Raw genomic sequence first — 22,787 nt, forward strand, 5'->3', positions numbered from 1 at the left:
AACTTGAATATATAAATATGAATTTATTGTATAATTAGCTAAGGTTATTGATCAATTCAGCAGATGTTCAATACAGCAATCACATCAGCATACTCAGGAGTCTCGCCCTTTGCGTCTAGGGGCTGAGTTATATTCAGATTATCCTGGCATTTTCTGCAGTCAATGTTCATCCAGGCAGATCAAGGCTGATTTAACGTTTACAATGTCTATCTTATATAGGCTGGAAAACTCCTGAATAAGCAATTTCATATGTACAAAGGTCAAATTAGAAAATATACATAAATGAAAAAAAAAAAACAGCAGGGGGCACTGTTGCCTCAATTTTAAGTGTTAGAAATAACATATTATACAATGTGTAGCATGGATCGAATGGATTTAAGGCACAGGGTGTATTGTCCCAGGATTAGAGAGCAAGGATTCTTATGTTGACATATGTTCAACTCCAAACACTTGTCTTGTTTTGGTCTTATATACCAGACAATGGACATTGCCCTTGCTTGTAAAATATACCTCTGTCAGGAATACCGACACACACACAGAAACACATCAGTTTGTAATATATATATATATATATGTTGTGGTGCAGGATTGGGGTCATGAGACAGCTCTCCGACACCACCACTTATGTTAAACTTAATGCCAATCCGGTCCCAATGATAAAACGGAAGCTTGATGCTACAATCAGAAGGGGCCTTGAACAGAGATGGATCTCTGAAGACTTGGCACGATTTTGCACTGTTGAATACCCAAAGTGCCCCATTATATATCTATTGCCAAAAATCCATAAAACGCTTACACAGCCACCGGGACGGCCCATCATTGCCGCTGAGGGGTCTCTTCTTCATCCGCTTGCTATTTTTCTTGATAGTTTACTGCAACCCATGGTTCATTCAATTCCTAGTTACTTGAGGGATACTGGGGACTTTCTTCAACATGTAGCAGACATCAGACATCAGGGTGACCAACCAAACCCTTTTGGCTACCCTTGATGTCTGTTCATTGTACACCGTAATACCCCATCATGCAGGTTTAGAAGTTCTAAGAGCAGCATTTGAAAGTTCACCATGCACTGAATATCCCACAGAATTCCTTTTGGAGTTGATTGAGCTGGTTCTCACACAGAATCACTTTGTATATTTTATATGCAAACTGCTGGCACAGCAATGGGGTCAAACTTGGCACCGGCATACGCAAACTTATTCATGGCATGGTATGAGAGCACATATATTTTTCCAAAATACGGGCACAATATAATTTTTTTCCGTAGATTTATCGATGATGTCTTTCTATTGTGGCAAGGGACGCAGGCTGAATTCAATACGATGGTGGATGAGTTGAATGCACTGCCTAGTCCTATAAAATTTACACAAACGAGTTCCTATACAGAAATTCATTTTCTGGATGTTACTCTTATGAACACAGGCACACAATTGAGTTATACTCTCTTCCGGAAGCCTACGGATCGCAACCAATTATTGCCACCAGCCGTCATCCGTCAGCTCTAAAAGAGAGTTTGCCGACCTCACAGTTCTTAAGGGTAATGAGGCTAAATTCTGAACCGGGGCTAAGAAATGAGCAATGCAATGAAATTACTACACGCTTTTTAGAACGTGGTTATTCCCCAAAACAACTACGGGGGTGTAGACAAAAAGCTGAACAGATATTTACCGGTACTAAACCTAAAAAGAAAATCCAAGATCGTTTGATCTTCCCTACACAGTTTGATGGCAACTCTGCTAAGATGAAAAAGGCATTACAACGTCATTGGCCTATTATCAAATCAGATGAAACTCTACCCTTTTCAAAAACAGGGGTACCAATGATGGCATACAGAAGGAGAGCTAATCTCAAACAGCTCCTCATGAGACCTAGACTATTTCCTGAAGAAGATTCTATCAACACCCATTGGTCCGCTTTGATGCAGTCCAAACCGGGTTGTTTTTCGTGCGGTAGTTGCACTACGTGCCGGTCTATGATCACGGGATCTACATTTAGCCACCCACATACTGGAAGAACCATTCGATTGAAATATCATCTGCATTGCCGCCTAGATTTCATTATATATATTGAAGTGCCCGTGTGGGCTGTACTATGTCGGCCTTACTACCCGAATGTTTCGTGATCGGATGGCTAATCACAGGTCTTTAATACACACAGCCATCCTTACGGGGAAGACTGATAAGCCAGTAGCTCGCCATTTCTTGGAGGCTAGGCACCAAGTGGCGAGCCTCAAGTACAAAATTATCGACTGGATCCCTCCAAATCCAATAGGAGGGGACCGAACTTTGGCCCTGAAACAACGAGAGTGTTATTGGATATACACTCTCGATACTGTTGCACCCAGGGGTCTCGACGAAGCGAATGTATTACATCCTTTTCTGTAGTAGTGGGTTTCCTTCCTGTTGTTGGGTTACAATACAGCAAATAATAAGGGGATCTTCATTCTGATATAGGCTGTTGGTATATAAGCTTGTATATTAATTCAGGTCATTGGTATTTGTCAGGTATTGTTATATGTCTAGATGTTTTTTTGTTACTGTATTACCATTTGCTGTGAATGACTCACCGGCCTCCTGGGTTTCTGACATACATTTGGATCAGATAAGTGATTAGTTACCCACAGTGATGCATATGTGTGTGTTTATGTTTGTGCATATGCATTTACGTAGGGTTGGATGTATGAGGTATTCGAATTGGCACCTGTTTGAGTGGTTTTTTTTAGTTATAATGAATAACTTACCTAATGTGTATGTCATTAGTTGTGGTTTTTATGATGATCTATCAGTGCCTATTGGAAAACCTAGGAACCTGTTGTTAATATGAATATTAGACTAATACTCTCCATTTAATCTTTTTTATGATTGTTAGTAGATTGTAGCGAGCAGGTGGATATACTATTTAGCTTAGTGCTGGGATATTCTAGCACTTTACCCTGGTTGCTTGGCAACGGGGATGCTTTGGTGTGCTGGGCGCTTCCGGTTACTAAGACACACGGAAGTACGCCATTGGAGCGCATGATGACACTACTTTGTTTGACACAATACTTGGATGGCCCGGCGCTGTGGTGCGGTCACTTAGCAACAAGGCCGCTGTGTATGTCTGGGCACTTCCTGTTGCTGAGCCGCGCGGAAGTGCTGCCGCTGGAACGCATGATGACGCGTTTCCTGTGGCATTGCACTGTTGTGGTATTATTTTGCGGTGTGTCTAGGGTACTATAGCGCATACATTATGTTTCTATTACGAGTGAATTATGATTAAGGAGGCGGCGCCCGGAACGGACGTCACTTCCGGCTGTTTGAGTTTAAATAGCTCACCTGTGCACAGGGACAGCATGCAGAGATGCCTGCTTGGTCCCTGGGCTGAAGTGAGTACTGATCTTTTATATTATTGGATATATGATTATTTGCATTTGTGATCCGTATTAGAATGTATTGAGGGTATTTCCCATTTGGTTTTAGCAGGCTGGACTAACTTTGATGCTAATACCATCTGCACCGCTGCTTCATTTACTTTATGATGACTCCAATGAGGTATGGAGTTAATGTCTTTGATGTGGGTTTAAACAATGGAGGTTGGAGTATTAATTTGTTTATTGTTTTATTATCTCTCTGGCAGAATGGAGTACGCATTTTAGTGTATCTTTTCAAGCACTTTATATGTCCTTATATTCTGATATGGGAGGTGTCCGGTGTGAACACCTACAGGTATCCCAGGTAATTGGTATTTTTCCTTTTGATGGAAATACCTTTATGGCACTGTTTCAATAGGTGTGTATCTGTGGTGGTGGGTCCATTAATGTAGCCGTCAGGTACCCTTGGGGGCCGGTGAGGCATATTGCTTGTGACTGTATATTACTGTTCATTTGCAGACTATACACATGCTGTTTCTAATGGTGAATTGATGACATGATATATCACTCGTCTTGATAAAGGCCTGTGACCAGACCGAAACGTCGACAATAAAAGCATTGGTGATTTTATGAAGAAATATCTACGAGTGTTTATTTGTGCGAGTGCACCTTCCAAACTATTTGGAACTTTCTACGATATATATATATATATATATATATATATACCATATTATATTCATAACAAACACCAACCACCTTCCTAAAGATATCAAATAAAGCACTCGTATAATAATCAAATGATGTTAAAATGACTTGTATATAGTCTGTATGTAACCTGACATGTAATGGGTACCTAGTACTTTCTTCAGTATGTTTGCTCATTCTGTTCTTTGTATTTGGTGCTAAAAAACACATGAGAGCATGAGATTGATAATAGTGAAACTTATATTTTGTATCACTCCTGACAAAGGGTTTTACCAAGGTACAGGAGGGAAACATTCTTCAAGGGAAGAGAAGTATTAGAACACGAGGACATACACTGAGACAAGAGGGAGCTAGGTTCAAAGGAACCTTGAGGAAAAATGACTTCACAGAAAGGGTAGTGGGCAAGTGGAATAGGCAGAGGTAGTAGAGGCTAAGGGCCAGATGTACTAAACCTTGAAAAGTGATAAAGTGAAGATTGATAAACTAGCAACCAATCAGCTCCTTACTTCCATTTTTCAAACAGGGCCTGTGACATGGCAGTTAGGAGCGGATTGGCTGGCACTTTATCAGTCTCCACTTTAAGGCTGAAGCTTTAAAGGCATATAACTTCAAAACCGTTGGACATATCAGCCTAAATTTTTGTTCTCTCTTTACACTCATGGCAACATTTAGTATACCAAATTTCATCACAATCTGAAATGGTCAGTCTGAAAACTGTGTTGCGTTAGTGTGGAATGACCCATGTAAATTACTATGTGTGTCTAAGATTCCCTGCAGCATCCAGTGTATGAGGAACTCTTATTTAGCCCACACTAGTGCTCATGTCACAGGCTGTGTAGGGTTGTCCAGAATCTGGTGCACTATTGGCAGTGTCCTTCCTTAATGATTGTATCATTCCTCTCAGGTCCAGCCCTGTAACTCAGGTGTACGATCTGTATCTATCACAACCAGCAATTCTGCTTCAGATATATTTTACATTGTGGCCACGGAACTTCCCGATTATGAGACGTAGTTGCACAGCCCTGCGGAATGTATTGGAGCTATATAAAAAATACATAATAAAAATGTAATTTGATATCACTGTGTAAAAGTGCTTATCATGTACGGATGTGGGCAGTAAAGATTATACAGCGTAACAGGGGGTGAAGTGTTAACGCTTTGTCTTCGCAGAGAGAGATTTCCATATCGAGGGTAAAACCGATTGGTTCTGATTTACATGTGGTTTGGATGGAGGAAGCGTTGCAGTCAGCGGTTTCGCTGTGATTTATGAGATAAATGTTTGCTGCTGGCTTTTAGCAAACCATCGGTAATTTCTAGTTTAGTAGGCAGGCCAGATTACAAATCTCAATGAGTTTGTGTACATGCTCCGGCAACTCTGTTTTACTACCTGCCATACTTCCCTAATCACTGATCCTGCAAACGTCTGAAGAACCATGATGAAGCTGCTATCTCCTGACGTTTTCTGTGTAATTTCTGGTGGTTAGGCATCTGGTAAGGTGGACGCTTTGTTTTCACCATCCATAACTCCGATGGATTATGCTGTTCAGCATTTGTCAGTAATGTGCCCAGTAAGATTAATGTGAGTGATGGAATGAGTACCGGACAATACAGGCGGTTTGTGAACAGCAGAACCTTCTTTAGGCTATATCAGTCCGCCTGGAAGTGTGCATGGTGGAAAAAGTCTAAGCATCAAATTAAAGTCAAGACGGCAACCTTTATCAGGTGCAAACACCTTCACTCATATCAGTGTTCCTTTATTCCACCTAGAATACTGCTTGGTTTCGCCCTTTCTTTACTTACAGCAAAAGAGAGAAAAGTGGGTCTTGTGGTAACACCAACCACTTTTATTTCTCTTTTCTGTAGATGGGTTCTTTTTTTCTTTTTTCTTTAGGAACACACATTTGTACAAGCCAAATTGTTTGCAGGGTTCTTCAATGCAAATGCCAAGTGATATTGATGGTGTAGTTTGCGAGTACTATTGAAGCTCTTGTAATTAGCTGGTTGAGAATGCATTGTGTTTCTTTTTTGTAACGAAGAACAGTGGTATGTGATGCATTAGAGAGGTTTCTTGAAGCCTGTTAGCAAATGTGGATTCTGCAAGAAAAACAAATGAGTTAAAGTAGAGTATATCTGACGTAGATTGGCTCATACGGTATGTTACTGGTCCTTTTTTAGCGAATTCAGTTTGCAGCTGCGGTTTGTGGTGCAGTTCCGGTCAACTTAGCCTAGACAGCAACAAATATTCTTCATCTAGGCCATACAAGAGCAGTATTTCTTATCTGCGACCGTATGGACGGTATTTATTCATCCTCCAGCATTTACTGGGGCAGGAAAAGGCACGATTCATCCATCCGCTTGGATATGAAAAGGCAGTAGTCATCCACTAGGACAGGAAAAGGCAGGACTCATCCACTAGGACAGGAAAAGGCAGGACTCATCCGTCAGGACAGGAAAAGGCAGGACTCATCCACTGGGACAGAAAACGGCAGTACTCATCCACTAGGACAGCAAAAAACAGGACTCATCCGCCAGGACAAGAAAAGGCAGGTTTCATCCGCTGGACAGAAAAAGGCAGGACTCATCCATCAGGACAGGAAAAGGCAGGACTCATCCACTAGGACAGCAAAAGGCAGGACTCATCCATCAGGACAGGAAAAGGCAGGACTCATCCACTGAGACAGAAAAAAGCAGTACTCATCCGTCAGGACAGGAAAAGGCAGGACTCATCCATTGGGACAGAAAAAGGCAGGACTCATCCGTCAGGACAGCAAAAGACAGGACTCATCCGCCGAAAAAAGAAAAGGCAAGATTCATCCGCTGGGACAGAAAAAAGCAGTACTCATCCACTAGGACATCAAAAGGCAGGACTCATCCATCAGGACAGGAAAAGGCAGGACTCATCCACTGGGACAGAAAAAAGCAGTACTCATCCACTAGGACAGCAAAAGGCAAGACTCATCCGCCAGGACAGGAATAGACAGGCCTCGTCCATCTGGACAGGAATAGACGGGCCTCGTCCATCTGGACAGGAATAGACAGGCCTCGTCCATCTGGACAGGAATAGACAGGCCTCGTCCATCTGGACAGGAATAGGCAGGCCTCGTCCATATGGACAGGAATTGGCGAGCCTCGTCCATATGGACAGGAATTGGCAAGCCTCGTCCACCTGGACAGGAAAGGCAGGACTCATCCGCCGGTACAGGAAAAGGTACTCATCTGCTGGTACAAAACAGGGCAAGGCAGGACTTGTCCGCCGGGACAGGAAAAGCCAGGACTCGTCCACCGGGACAGGAAAAGGCAGGACTCGTCCGCCGGGACAGGAAAATGCAGGACTCATCCACCAGGACAGGAAAAGGCAGGACTTATCCGCCGGGATAGAAAAAGGCAAGACTTATCTGCCGGGACAGGAAAAGGCAAGGCAGGACTCGTCTGCTGGGACAGGAAAAGGCAGGACTCATCCATAGGGACAGGAAAAGGCAGGACTCATCCGCCGGGACAGAAAAAGGCAAGGCAGGACTTGTCCGCTGGGACAGGGAAAGCTAAGACTCATCCACAGGGACAGGAAAAGGCAGGACTCATCCGCCAGGACAGGAAAAGGCAGGACTCATCTGCCGGGACAGGAAAAGTCAGGACTTATCCGCAGGCACATCAAAAGGCTGGAATAGCGGTGTCGCTCCTGGGAATAAAGAGAAGCAGCATTGATCCTCTGAGGCAGTGCATGGTACTCTTCATCTCCTGCAGCTTTCATTCAGCATTCTATGAATCGGGCATTTTATACAGAGACAGGTTTATAAAATGTTATCTCCGGAAACTGGAATATCCTACTGTACTTCTATGTATCCTACTGTACTTCTATGTATCCTACTGTACTTCTATGTATCCTAGGAGAGCTACTGTAGAATGTGTGGTCTGACCACAGCTCTTGCCTCTGGTACCCGGTCAGTTTATGTCCGAGAGGTAAAAAAAATAAACGGTGAATAAGAGGCAGAAAAGTTTGTAGTTTCTGAAAAGATGAAAAGAAATGAAAATCTAGTTTTATGCTGAGACATTGACCTTTTGCTACACTGGCCATTTGTGCTGGACATCGTCGCAGGGATATTAACTGACCGGAAATGGCTCTCAGCCCTCGGCATGCTAAATCCATGTCTCCCACCTTATGTTCTACCTATTTTGCTGCCATGTAAATCCTGAGAAATTGTTCTGGCGTAAAGATGATGAAAAGGCCAGCGACATTAGCCATCATTAGAAGAGAAATCATGTATTCCTCACAGCCGAGATGCACATAATTAGAAAATAGAAAAAGGTCAGATCTTGCCATTATCAACTCAATCAGCCGCAGAGTGCCACGCAGTCAATTAATTCAGCATCTGTGTTTTTTACAATCCTGTGCACGTCCTGCAGTGGCCTGTAACTCTTCGGGGGGACAGATATACTGCATGGCCAGGCAGCCACAGAAATGAGAGCTCAACAAATGATCTGAGCTAATTGAGAGATTTATGTCACTTTGTGTCTATGCCGTACAGATAGATCTTTCTGTCCTTTCTCTTTTACGCAGTATTTCCGCTGTAAATTGAAATGAACAGCACCTCTAGTTTTAAAGGGGCATTATGTCTAAAATCTTTTACTTGTATAAGTCTGTCTATAACGTTACCATGGGAGATTAAGAATATGATACATAGGACCAGGGATGTCAGGTATGTCACCCCCCTCCCATTTTGCAGGCATTACATGCTTCATGCCCCATGGTCGTGTCTATCACCATCTTTACCGCCTTTGTCTTCTTCCTTCCTCTGTCCTCATCCATCCTTCACATCCTTCCTACCTCTGTCCTCTTCCATCCTTCACAAACTTTCTTCCTCTATCCTCTTCCATCCTTCACATCCTTCCTTCCTCTGTCCTCTTCCATCCTTCACATCCTTCCTTCCTCTATCCTCTTCCATCCTTCCTTCCTCTGTCCTCTTCCATTCTTTAGATCCTTCCTTGCTCTGTTCTCTTCCATTCTTCATATCCTTTCTTCCTCTGACCTCTTCCATCCTTCTCATCCTTCCTTCCTTTCTTCCTCTGACCTCTTCCATCCTTCTCATCCTTCCTTCCTTTAGCCTCTTCCATCCTTTACATCCTTCCTTCCTCTGTCCTCTTCCATCTTTCACATCCTTCCGTCCTCTGACCTCTTCCATCCTTCACATCCTTCCTTCCTCTGCCCTCTTCCATCCTTCCTTTCTCTGACCTCTTCCATCCTTCACATCCTGCCTTCCTCTGACCTCTTCCATCCTTCACATCCTGCCTTCCTCTGACCTCTTCCATCCTTCCTTCCTCTGTGCTCTTCCATCCTTCACATCCGTCCTTGATCTGTGCTCTTCCATCCTTCCTTCCTCTGTCCTCTTCCATCCTTCACGTCCTTCCTTCCTCTGTCCTCTTCCATCCTTCCTTCCTCTGTCCTCTTCCATCCTTCACATCCTTCCTTCCTCTGTCCTCTTCCATTCTTTAGATCCTTCCTTGCTCTGTTCTCTTCCATTCTTCATATCCTTTCTTCCTCTGACCTCTTCCATCCTTCACATCCTTCCTTCCTTCCTTTAGCCTCTTCCATCCTTTACATCCTTCCTTCCACTGTCCTCTTCCATCCTTCACATCCTTCCTTCCTCTGTCCTCTTCCGTCCTTCCTTTCTCTGACTTCTTCCATCCTTCACATCCTTCCTTCCTCTGTCCTCTTCCATCCTTCACATCCTTCCTTCCTCTGTCCTCTTCCATCCATCACGTCCTTCCTTTCTCTGTCCTCTTCCATCCTTCACATCCTTCCTTCCTCTGTCCTCTTCCATCCTTCACATCCTTCCTTCCTCTGTCCTCTTCCATCCTTCACATCCTTCCTTCCTCTGTCCTCTTCTATCCATCACGTCCTTCCTTTCTCTGTCTTCTTCCATCCTTTCCCTGTCCACTTCCATCCTTCCCCTGTCCTCTTCAATCCTTCCTCTGTCCTCTTCCATATTGCACATCCTTCTTTCCTCTGTCCTCTTCCATCCTTCACATCCTTTGAGTCTTCCAGAATATCACTAGGTAGGGGTGCGATCACTTTGCACCTTACCTCCTATTAGTACTAGGACCAGCATGAAATACTGATGACATGATCACCGGAGTCTGCCACACAGCATCTCTGGTGTTAGGGCATGTGTCTACAGCCACTAATATAGCCTTTAATGTAAACCAATGAAGATACACCATAAAATGGACTTTTTGTAGAATTTTTTTTAAATTGGTCTGCATAAAATAATGAATGCACAAATAATTTAAAAGCTGCATGTCACAGTAAGCGGAGGACTTCAAATTATGAAAAATGACAGGAGCTGATTGGAGTACCATTTATCATTTGTAACGATAACTGGTGTTAAATCAGCCCCTAATTATTTTATATAAATACATTTTGTTCCTATTGTTCCAAGTGACTTGTCAGTTACTTTGTACATACATACAGTACAGTACATACAGTACTGTAGTAATGTTGTATTCATAGTAACTAGCTGAAAGTCTTATTCATACCTGCATTCCTTATTATAGGACTCATACTTAAAGCTAAAAGGTCCCTTTCAGCCATGAACCTACTTTCGGGGTTATACTGGTGTGTGCATTCTGTGTAGCCTGAGCCAGACTAACGAAATTACTAGCGCTAAGGACATCCCGGGGGAGACCTGACTGCTGTACAAGGTTCTTATAGAGACACAGCCATAAACACACATGTGATGCTCCTTTATGAAACTCATATCAAAGTATTGTGTCCCTACACTTGCGGCATTACTCGTGTTCGGCAGCTTCAAACTTGTGGTGGTGTTTTGTTTTGTTTTTTAACGCTTTCTGATCCAGCCATTTCTGCAATTAAATACATTGGGGAGGCCCAGGCAAGATCTGAAACATGAGTGGGAAAGCGGCTAACCAGCTGCATGTAAAATGCATTCACGTTCGGCTTGCACGTCACTGGATTTTGCACGTTTTCTAGCCCAAATCAAACACCAGTGGGTGTAAGGCCTAAAGACTATTGGACAATGGCTAACCTTCTATTCACTGAATTGTATCAACTAGACACTAATCACTTTTCGTATAATCATTTCTTATGATAATCTAATCTATATCCATTTTGGTAAAGTGCTAGTTTGTATCACAGAATAACTTGTCTCTTTCAGATGGTGAAAGCGATTCAGGTTCTCAGGATCCACCTGCTAGAACTAGAGAAGGTGAATGAATTGTGCAAGGATTTTTGCAACCGATATATCACGTGCCTGAAAACCAAAATGCATAGTGATAATCTGCTCAGGAATGACTTGGGAGGACCCTATTCTCCAAACCAGCCCTCCAACAGCCTTCATACACAGGTCAGAGAACATAGATGTCGTCTATCTACCATTCATCCTCCATATGTATTTTTACTGCTGTGACTGTAAGGAATCCTTTCTGTACAGTAACTGGTAAGTATGCCAACTGTACAGAGATGGGGTCAATGCCCATTGTATCCAGTTATACATTTGCTTTTATATTTAAAGAAGAAGAAAAAGTTACAAACTGAGCAACACCTTTTGCTACACAGTTACCTGCGGAACAGATCTAAAAGCCTCTCTACCGTATCCGGTCATTCTGTGACTCTTTTACTGCTGCATGGGTCATTCTGGTTCTGCTATTCCAAAAACTAGATATGAGAAAATCAGACCTATTGCATGAAATCGAGGCACATGCTTGTTTATTGCAGGCGACAAACATAATCTGTAAAAAAAAAACACTTATTTTTATTGAATATACAGTATCACAAATTTACAGAGCACAATTGGCAATGAAAAAACTGTATATCCACACTGACAATAAGGATAAATACAACATGTACTGTATGTGTTCTGAAACAGTATACTTTTACAAAAGAGTAATTTAGTACCAAGAAAAAAAATGTTCCATTGATACATATAGAAAGTGATCACATACTGTATAGTAAAGAAAAAAGAAGACAGAGGGGGAGACAGGGGAAGGGATGGGGGGGGGAGGGGGGTAACTTAGTCCTCCAAACCCACACATTAGTGAAACGAGAATAACACACCTAAGTAATTACACCTGAATGAGCTCATCCCCCAATATGCTGGTCTCATACCAACCCGTATGTGGAAAGTTTTCTACTGCAACAGTATGAAAGAGTGCAATGTGTCCCCATAACTTTCCCATAATTCTAAAAAATTCTGCACCCTTCCACCTTTTGGATGGAGGCCTCCAGCCAATCCATTCTAAACAGGAAAAATTACTTTTCTTGAACACGAGACACACTAGGAGGGTTGTGATGGATCCAGGGTCGGACTGGCCCACAGGGGTACCAATGAAACCACCGGTAGGCCCAACTGCCTGAGGGCCCACTCCTTCCTCTAAGGATCAGGTTCCAGACTGTGCACTTGTATTATACATGGTAGATATGTTGCATTACACTGCACTAAACTATTGTGTATTTCAAGCCTCTGCGGAGGCTGGCCACACCCCTAAGTATGGGCCCCTATCACTACATTACCCCGGTGGGCCCTTCATGCCCCAGACCAACACTGGATGGATCTAGTGCTGGGGGATGTCAGTAGAGATAATAAATTGGAGTTTCTTACTACCTTTAGTGTATCTAGACCCCATGGGTGCTACTCCAGGTATCGCCAATTCAAGTCAAGTAATTGAGGTGCTGGGCAGTAGCAGCGGTTTTCTGCACCCAGAATCTTTTCATTGGTGGGCAGTCCCACAGACAGCGATATAATGAGCCATCTACACAGACACATTTAGGACAAGATGAATGGGATTGTACTGTAATCCCACCAAGCTACGTCTAGATGGGAATAGATACTCTCGGTAAAATAAAATAAAAGCATTTCTTTATACATAGCAGCTGGTAGAGGTTTATTTGTGTAAAGCAATTGGGTCAAACATGATATTTTACTAGAGTTCCGGCCATTCTCCTATTCTGGGTGTCGGCACGGGTGTAGATGCTTTCCCCTTATATTTGTAACTACCAGCCTCTTACTCAGGAAGGATCGGTTGTTGCTGGTGATTGATGGTTACTGGTGGTGATTGATGGCTACTGCTGGTGATTGATGGTTACTGCTGGTGATTGATGGTTACTGCTGGTGATTGATGATTACTGCTGGTGATTGATGATTACTGCTGGTGATTGATGGCTACTGCTGGTGATTGATGGCTACTGCTGGTGATTGATGGTTACTGCTGGTGATTGATGGCTACTGCTGGTGATTGAGGGTTACTGCTGGATGGTTACTGCTGGTGATTGATGGCTACTGCTGGATGGTTACTGCTGGTGATTGATGGTTACTGCTTGATGGCTACTGCTGGTGATTGATGGCTACTGCTGGATGGTTACTGCTGGTGATTGATGGTTACTGCTGGTGATTGATGGTTACTGCTGGTGATTAATGGCTACTGCTGGTGATTGATGGTTACTGCTGTTGATTGATGGCTACTGCTGGTGACTGATGGCTACTGGTGGTGATTGATGGCTACTGCTGGTGATTGGTGGCTACTGCTGGTGATTGATGGTTACTGCTGGTGATTGATGGCTACTGCTGGTGATTGATGGCTACTGATAATGATTGATGGTTACTGCTTATGATTGATGGTTACTTCTGGTGATTGATGGCTACTGCTGGTGATTGATGGCTACTGATAATGATTGATGGTTACTGCTAATGATTGATGGTTACTGCTGGTGATTGATGGTTACTTCTGGTGATTGATGGCTACTGCTGGTGATTGATGGTTACTGCTGGTGATTGATGGTTACTGCTGGTGATTGAGGGTTACTGCTGGATGGTTACTGCTGGTGATTGATGGCTACTGCTGGATGGTTACTGCTGGTGATTGATGGTTACTGCTTGATGGCTACTGCTGGTGATTGATGGCTACTGCTGGATGGTTACTGCTGGTGATTGATGGCTACTGCTGGTGATTGATGGCTACTGCTGGTGATTGATGGTTACTGCTGTTGATTGATGGCTACTGCTGGTGACTGATGGCTACTGGTGGTGATTGATGGCTACTGCTGGTGATTGGTGGCTACTGCTGGTGATTGATGGTTACTGCTGGTGATTGATGGCTACTGCTCTGCTGGTGATTGATGGCTACTGATAATGATTGATGGTTACTGCTAATGATTGATGGTTACTGCTGGTGATTGATGGTTACTTCTGGTGATTGATGGCTACTGCTGGTGATTGATGGTTACTGCTGGTGATTGATGGTTACTTCTGGTGATTGATTGTTACTGCTGGTGATTGATGACTACTGCTAGTGATTGATGGCTACTGCTGGTGATTGATGAGTTACTGCTGGTGAGTGATGGCTACTGCTGGTGGTTGATGGTTATTGCTTGTGATTGGTGGCTTTTGCTGGTGATTGATGGTTACTGCTGGTGATTGATGATTACTGCTGGTGATTTTTGATGGTTATTGCTGGTGATTGGTGGCTTCTGCTGGTGATTGATGGTTACTGCTGGTGATTGGTGGCTACTGCTGGTGATTGGGATTGATGGTTACTGCTGGTGATTGATGATTACTGCTGGTGATTGATGGTTATTGATGGTGATGATGGTTACTGCTAATGATTGATGGCTACTGCTAATGATTGGTTACTGCTGGTGATTGATGGTTACTACTAATGATTGATTACTACTTTTGATTGATGGTTACTGCTGGTGATTGATGGCTACTGCTGGTGATTGATGGTTACTGCTGGTGATTGATGGTTACTGCTGGTGATTGATGGCTACTGCTGGTGATTGATGGTTACTGCTGGTGATTGGTGGCTATTGCTGGTGATTGATGGTTATTGCTGGTGATTGATGGCTACTGCTGGTGATTGATGGTTACTGCTGGCGATTGATGGTTACTTCTGGTGATTGATTGTTACTGCTGGTGATTGATTGTTACTGCTGGTGATTGATGACTACTGCTGGTGATTGATGGTTACTGCTGGTGATTGATGGTTACTGCTGGTGTTTGTTGGTTACTGCTGGTGATTGATGGCTTCTGCTGGTGAGTGACGGTTACTGCTGGTGGTTGATGGTTATTGCTGGTGATTGGTGGCTTCTGCTGGTGATTGATGGCTACTGCTGGTGATTGATGGTTACTGCTGGTGATTGATGGTTACTGCTGGTGATTGATGGCTACTGCTGGTGATTGATGGCTACTGCTGGTGATTGATGGCTACTGCTGGTGATTGATGGTTATTGCTGGTGATAATGGTTACTGCTAATGATTGATGGCTACTGCTAATGATTGGTTACTGCTGGTGATTGATGGTTACTGCTAATGATTGATGGCTACTGCTAATGATTGGTTACTGCTGGTGATTGATGGTTACTGCTAATGATTGATTACTACTTTTGATTGATGGTTACTGCTGGTGATTGATGGTTACTGCTAGTGATTGATGGCTACTGCTGGTGATTGATAGCTACTGCTAATGATTAATGATTACTGCTGGTGATTGATGGTTACTGCTGGTGATGATGTTACTGCTGGTGATTGGTGGCTACTGCTGGTGATTGGGATTGATGGTTACTGCTGGTGATTGATGGTTACTGTTGGTGATTGATGGTTACTGCTGGTGATTGGTGATTGATGGCTACTGCTGGTGATTGATGGCCACTGCTGGTGATTGATGGTTATTGCTGGTGATGATGGTTACTGATAATGATTGATGGCTACTGCTAATGATTGGTTACTGCTGGTGATTGATGGTTACTGCTAATGAATGGTTACTGCTGGTGATTGATGGTTACTGCTAATGATTGATGATTACTGCTAATGATTGATTACTACTTTTGATTGATGGTTACTACTTGTGATTATTGGCTACTACTGGTGATTGATGGCTACTGCTGGTGATTTTTGATGGTTATTGCTGGTGATTGGTGGCTTCTGCTGGTGATTGATGGTTACTGCTGGTGATTGGTGGCTACTGCTGGTGATTGGGAATGATGGTTACTGCTGGTGATTGATTACTGCTGGTGATTGATGGTTATTGCTGGTGATGATGGTTACTGCTAATGATTGATGGCTACTGCTAATGATTGGTTACTGCTGGTGATTGATGGTTACTACTAATGATTGATTACTACTTTTGATTGATGGTTACTGCTGGTGATTGATGGCTACTGCTGGTGATTGATGGTTACTGCTGGTGATGATGGTTACTGCTAATGATTGATGGCTACTGCTAATGATTGGTTACTGCTGATGATTGATGGTTACTGCTAATGATTGATGGCTACTGCTAATGATTGGTTACTGCTGGTGATTGATGGTTACTGCTAATGATTGATGGCTACTGCTAATGATTGGTTACTGCTGGTGATTGATGGTTACTGCTAATGATTGATGATTACTGCTAATGATTGATTACTACTTTTGATTGATGGTTACTGCTGGTGATTGATGGTTACTGCTAGTGATTGATGGCTACTGCTGGTGATTGATAGCTACTGCTAATGATTAATGATTACTGCTGGTGATTGATGGTTACTGCTGGTGATGATGTTACTGCTGGTGATTGGTGGCTACTGCTGGTGATTGGGATTGATGGTTACTGCTGGTGATTGATGGCTACTGCTGGTGATTGATGGCTACTGCTGGTGATTGATGGTTACTGCTGGTGATTGATGGCTACTGCTGGTGATTGATGGTTATTGCTGGTGATGATGGTTACTGCTAATGATTGATGGCTACTGCTAATGATTGGTTACTGCTGGTGATTGATGGTTACTGCTAATGATTGATGGCTACTGCTAATGATTGGTTACTGCTGGTGATTGATGGTTACTGCTAATGATTGATGATTACTGCTAATGATTGATGACTACTTTTGATTGATGGTTACTGCTGGTGATTGATGGTTACTGCTAGTGATTGATGGCTACTGCTGGTGATTGATAGCTACTGCTAATGATTAATGATTACTGCTGGTGATTGATGGTTACTGCTGGTGATGATGTTACTGCTGGTGATTGGTGGCTACTGCTGGTGATTGGGATTGATGGTTACTGCTGGTGATTGATGGTTACTGTTGGTGATTGATGGTTACTGCTGGTGATTGGTGATTGATGGTTACTGCTGGTGATTGATGGTTACTGCTGGTGAATGGTGATTGATGGCTACTGCTGGTGATTGATGGCTACTGCTGGTGATTGATGGTTATTGCTGGTGATGATGGTTACTGCTAATGATTGATGGCTACTGCTAATGATCGGTTACTGCTGGTGATTGGTGGCTACTGCTGGTGATTGGGATTGATGGTTACTGCTGGTGATTGATGATTACTGTTGGTGATTGATGGTTACTGCTGGTGATTGGTGATTGATGGTTACTGCTGGTGATTGATGGTTACTGCTGGTGATTGGTGATTGATGGCTACTGCTGGTGATTGATGGCTACTGCTGGTGATTGATGGCTACTGCTGGTGATTGATGGTTATTGCTGGTGATGATGGTTACTGCTAATGATTGATGGCTACTGCTAATGATTGGTTACTGCTGGTTATTGATGGTTACTGCTAATGATTGGTTACTGCTGGTGATTGATGGTTACTGCTAATGATTGATGATTACTGCTAATGATTGATTACTACTTTTGATTGATGGTTACTGCTGGTGATTATTGGCTACTACTGGTGATTGATGGTTACTGCTGGTGATTGATGGTTACTGCTAGTGATTGATGGCTACTGCTGGTGATTGATAGCTACTGCTAATGATTAATGATTACTGCTGGTGATTGATGGTTACTGCTTGTGATGATGTTACTGCTGGTGATTGATGGTTACTGCTGGTGATTGGTGGCTACTGCTGGTGATTGGGATTGATGGTTACTGCTGGTGATTGATGGTTACTGTTGGTGATTGATGGTTACTGCTGGTGATTGTTGGTTACTGCTGGTGATTGATGGCTTCTGCTGGTGATTGACGGCTACTGCTGGTGGTTGATGGTTATTGCTGGTGATTGGTGGCTTCTGCTGGTGATTGATGGCTACTGCTAATGATTGATGATTACTGCTAATGATTGATTACTACTTTTGATTGATGGTTACTGCTGGTGATTATTGGCTACTACTGGTGATTGATTGTTACTGCTGGTGATTGATAGCTACTGCTAATGATTAATGATTACTGCTGGTGATTGATGGCTACTGCTAATGATTGATGATTACTGCTAATGATTGATTACTACTTTTGATTGATGGTTACTGCTGGTGATTATTGGCTACTACTGGTGATTGATTGTTACTGCTGGTGATTGATAGCTACTGCTAATGATTAATGATTACTGCTGGTGATTGATGGCTACTGCTAATGATTGATGGCTACTGCTAATGATCGGTTACTGCTGGTGATTGGTGGCTACTGCTGGTGATTGGGATTGATGGTTACTGCTGGTGATTGATGGTTACTGTTGGTTATTGATGGTTACTGCTGGTGATTGGTGATTGATGGTTACTGCTGGTGATGGTTACTGCTGGTGATTGGTGATTGATGGCTACTGCTGGTGATTGATGGCTACTGCTGGTGATTGATGGTTATTGCTGGTGATGATGGTTACTGCTAATGATTGATGGTTACTGCTAATGATTGGTTACTGCTGGTGATTGATGGTTACTGCTAATGATTGATGGTTACTGCTAATGATTGGTTACTGCTAATGATTGATGATTACTGCTAATGATTGATTACTACTTTTGATTGATGGTTACTGCTGGTGATTATTGGCTACTACTGGTGATTGATGGTTACTGCTGGTGATTGATGGTTACTGCTAGTGATTGATGGCTACTGCTGGTGATTGATAACTACTGCTAATGATTACTGCTGGTGATTGATGGTTACTGCTTGTGATGATGTTACTGCTGGTGATTGGTGGCTACTGCTGGTGATTGGGATTGATGGTTACTGCTGGTGATTGATGGTTACTGTTGGTGATTGATGGTTACTGCTGGTGATTGATGGTTACTGCTGGTGATTGGTGATTGATGGTTACTGCTGGTGATTGATGGCTACTGCTAATGATTGATGGCTACTGCTAATGATCGGTTACTGCTGGTGATTGATGGCTACTGCTGGTGATTGGTGGCTACTGCTGGTGATTGGGATTGATGGTTACTGCTGGTGATTGATGATTACTGTTGGTGATTGATGGTTACTGCTGGTGATTGGTGATTGATGGTTACTGCTGGTGATTGATGGTTACTGCTGGTGATTGGTGATTGATGGCTACTGCTGGTGATTGATGGCTACTGCTGGTGATTGATGGTTATTGCTGGTGATGATGGTTACTGCTAATGATTGATGGCTACTGCTAATGATAGGTTACTGCTGGTGATTGATGGTTACTGCTAATGATTGGTTACTGCTGGTGATTGATGGTTACTGCTAATGATTGATGATTACTGCTAATGATTGATTACTACTTTTGATTGATGGTTACTACTGGTGATTATTGGCTACTACTGGTGATTGATGGCTACTGCTGGTGATTGATGGTTACTGCTAGTGATTGATGGCTACTGCTGGTGATTGATAGCTACTGCTAATGATTAATGATTACTGCTGGTGATTGATGGTTACTGCTTGTGATGATGTTACTGCTGGTGATTGATGGTTACTGCTGGTGATTGGTGGCTACTGCTGGTGATTGGGATTGATGGTTAGTGCTGGTGATTGATGGTTACTGCTGGTGATTGATGGTAACTGCTGGTGATTGGTGATTGATGGTTACTGCTGGTGATTGGTGATTGATGGTTACTGCTGGTGATTGATGGCTACTGCTAATGATTGATGATTACTGCTAATGATTGATTACTACTTTTGATTGATGGTTACTGCTGGTGATTATTGGCTACTACTGGTGATTGATGGCTACTGCTGGTGATTGATAGCTACTGCTAATGATTAATGATTACTGCTGGTGATTGATGGCTACTACTAATGATTGATGGCTACTGCTAATGATCGGTTACTGCTGGTGATTGGTGGCTACTGCTGGTGATTGGGATTGATGGTTACTGCTGGTGATTGATGATTACTGTTGGTGATTGATGGTTACTGCTGGTGATTGGTGATTGATGGTTACTGCTGGTGATTGATGGTTACTGCTGGTGATTGGTGATTGATGGCTACTGCTGGTGATTGATGGCTACTGCTGGTGATTGATGGCTACTGCTGGTGATTGATGGCTACTGCTGGTGATTGATGGCTACTGCTGGTGATTGATGGTTATTGCTGGTGATGATGGTTACTGCTAATGATTGATGGCTACTGCTAATGATTGGTTACTGCTGGTTATTGATGGTTACTGCTAATGATTGGTTACTGCTGGTGATTGATGGTTACTGCTAATGATTGATGATTACTGCTAATGATTGATTACTACTTTTGATTGATGGTTACTGCTGGTGATTATTGGCTACTACTGGTGATTGATGGTTACTGCTGGTGATGATGTTACTGCTGGTGATTGGTGGCTACTGCTGGTGATTGGGATTGATGGTTACTGCTGGTGATTGATGGTTACTGTTGGTGATTGATGGTTACTGCTGGTGATTGATGGTTACTGCTGGTGATTGGTGATTGATGGTTACTGCTGGTGATTGATGGCTACTGCTAATGATTGATGGCTACTGCTAATGATCGGTTACTGCTGGTGATTGATGGCTACTGCTGGTGATTGGTGGCTACTGCTGGTGATTGGGATTGATGGTTACTGCTGGTGATTGATGGTTACTGTTGGTGATTGATGGTTACTGCTGGTGATTGGTGATTGATGGTTACTGCTGGTGATTGATGGTTACTGCTGGTGAATGGTGATTGATGGCTACTGCTGGTGATTGATGGCTACTGCTGGTGATTGATGGTTATTGCTGGTGATGATGGTTACTGCTAATGATTGATGGCTACTGCTAATGATAGGTTACTGCTGGTGATTGATGGTTACTGCTAATGATTGGTTACTGCTGGTGATTGATGGTTACTGCTAATGATTGATGATTACTGCTAATGATTGATTACTACTTTTGATTGATGGTTACTACTGGTGATTATTGGCTACTGCTGGTGATTGATGGTTACTGCTAGTGATTGATGGCTACTGCTGGTGATTGATAGCTACTGCTAATGATTAATGATTACTGCTGGTGATTGATGGTTACTGCTTGTGATGATGTTACTGCTGGTGATTGATGGTTACTGCTGGTGATTGGTGGCTACTGCTGGTGATTGGGATTGATGGTTAGTGCTGGTGATTGATGGTTACTGCTGGTGATTGATGGTAACTGCTGGTGATTGATGGTTACTGCTGGTGATTGGTGATTGATGGTTACTGCTGGTGATTGATGGCTACTGCTAATGATTGATGATTACTGCTAATGATTGATTACTACTTTTGATTGATGGTTACTGCTGGTGATTATTGGCTACTACTGGTGATTGATGGTTACTGCTGGTGATTGATGGTTACTGCTAGTGATTGATGGCTACTGCTGGTGATTGATAGCTACTGCAAATGATTAATGATTACTGCTGGTGATTGATGGCTACTACTAATGATTGATGGCTACTGCTAATGATCGGTTACTGCTGGTGATTGGTGGCTACTGCTGGTGATTGGGATTGATGGTTACTGCTGGTGATTGATGATTACTGTTGGTGATTGATGGTTACTGCTGGTGATTGGTGATTGATGGTTACTGCTGGTGATTGATGGTTACTGCTGGTGATTGATGGTTACTGCTGGTGATTGGTGATTGATGGCTACTGCTGGTGATTGATGGATACTGCTGGTGATTGATGGCTACTGCTGGTGATTGATGGTTATTGCTGGTGATGATGGTTACTGCTAATGATTGATGGCTACTGCTAATGATTGGTTACTGCTGGTTATTGATGGTTACTGCTAATGATTGGTTACTGCTGGTGATTGATGGTTACTGCTAATGATTGATGATTACTGCTAATGATTGATTACTACTTTTGATTGATGGTTACTGCTGGTGATTATTGGCTACTACTGGTGATTGATGGTTACTGCTGGTGATTGATGGTTACTGCTAGTGATTGATGGCTACTGCTGGTGATTGATAGCTACTGCTAATGATTAATGATTACTGCTGGTGATTGATGGTTACTGCTTGTGATGATGTTACTGCTGGTGATTGATGGTTACTGCTGGTGATTGGTGGCTACTGCTGGTGATTGGGATTGATGGTTACTGCTGGTGATTGATGGTTACTGTTGGTGATTGATGGTTACTGCTGGTGATTGATGGCTTCTGCTGGTGATTGACGGCTACTGCTGGTGGTTGATGGTTATTGCTGGTGATTGGTGGCTTCTGCTGGTGATTGATGGCTACTGCTGGTGATTGATGGTTACTGCTGGTGATTGATGGTTACTGCTGGTGATTGGTGATTGATGGTTACTGCTGGTGATTGATGGCTACTGCTAATGATTGATGATTACTGCTAATGATTGATTACTACTTTTGATTGATGGTTACTGCTGGTGATTATTGGCTACTACTGGTGATTGATTGTTACTGCTGGTGATTGATAGCTACTGCTAATGATTAATGATTACTGCTGGTGATTGATGGCTACTGCTAATGATTGATGGCTACTGCTAATGATCGGTTACTGCTGGTGATTGGTGGCTACTGCTGGTGATTGGGATTGATGGTTACTGC

The 22,787-nt window shown here is 42.9% G+C and overlaps 1 protein-coding gene across 9 annotated transcripts in view; it reads left to right on the top strand.

Annotated features, from left to right (window-relative positions):
• The window catches only part of PKNOX2 (PBX/knotted 1 homeobox 2), a 581,048-nt gene that overhangs the window by 466,048 nt on the left and 92,213 nt on the right, over positions 1-22,787 (top strand). For all 9 annotated transcript variants that reach the window (XM_063943776.1, XM_063943772.1, XM_063943775.1 and 6 more), the window contains one exon: positions 11,224-11,412. In XM_063943776.1, the coding sequence (XP_063799846.1) occupies positions 11,224-11,412 (189 nt within the window). The remainder of the gene's footprint in view (positions 1-11,223; positions 11,413-22,787) is intronic.

Source organism: Pseudophryne corroboree, chromosome 10 (genome assembly GCF_028390025.1).
Source record: "Pseudophryne corroboree isolate aPseCor3 chromosome 10, aPseCor3.hap2, whole genome shotgun sequence".
In the NCBI taxonomy this organism is placed as follows: domain Eukaryota; kingdom Metazoa; phylum Chordata; class Amphibia; order Anura; family Myobatrachidae; genus Pseudophryne; species Pseudophryne corroboree.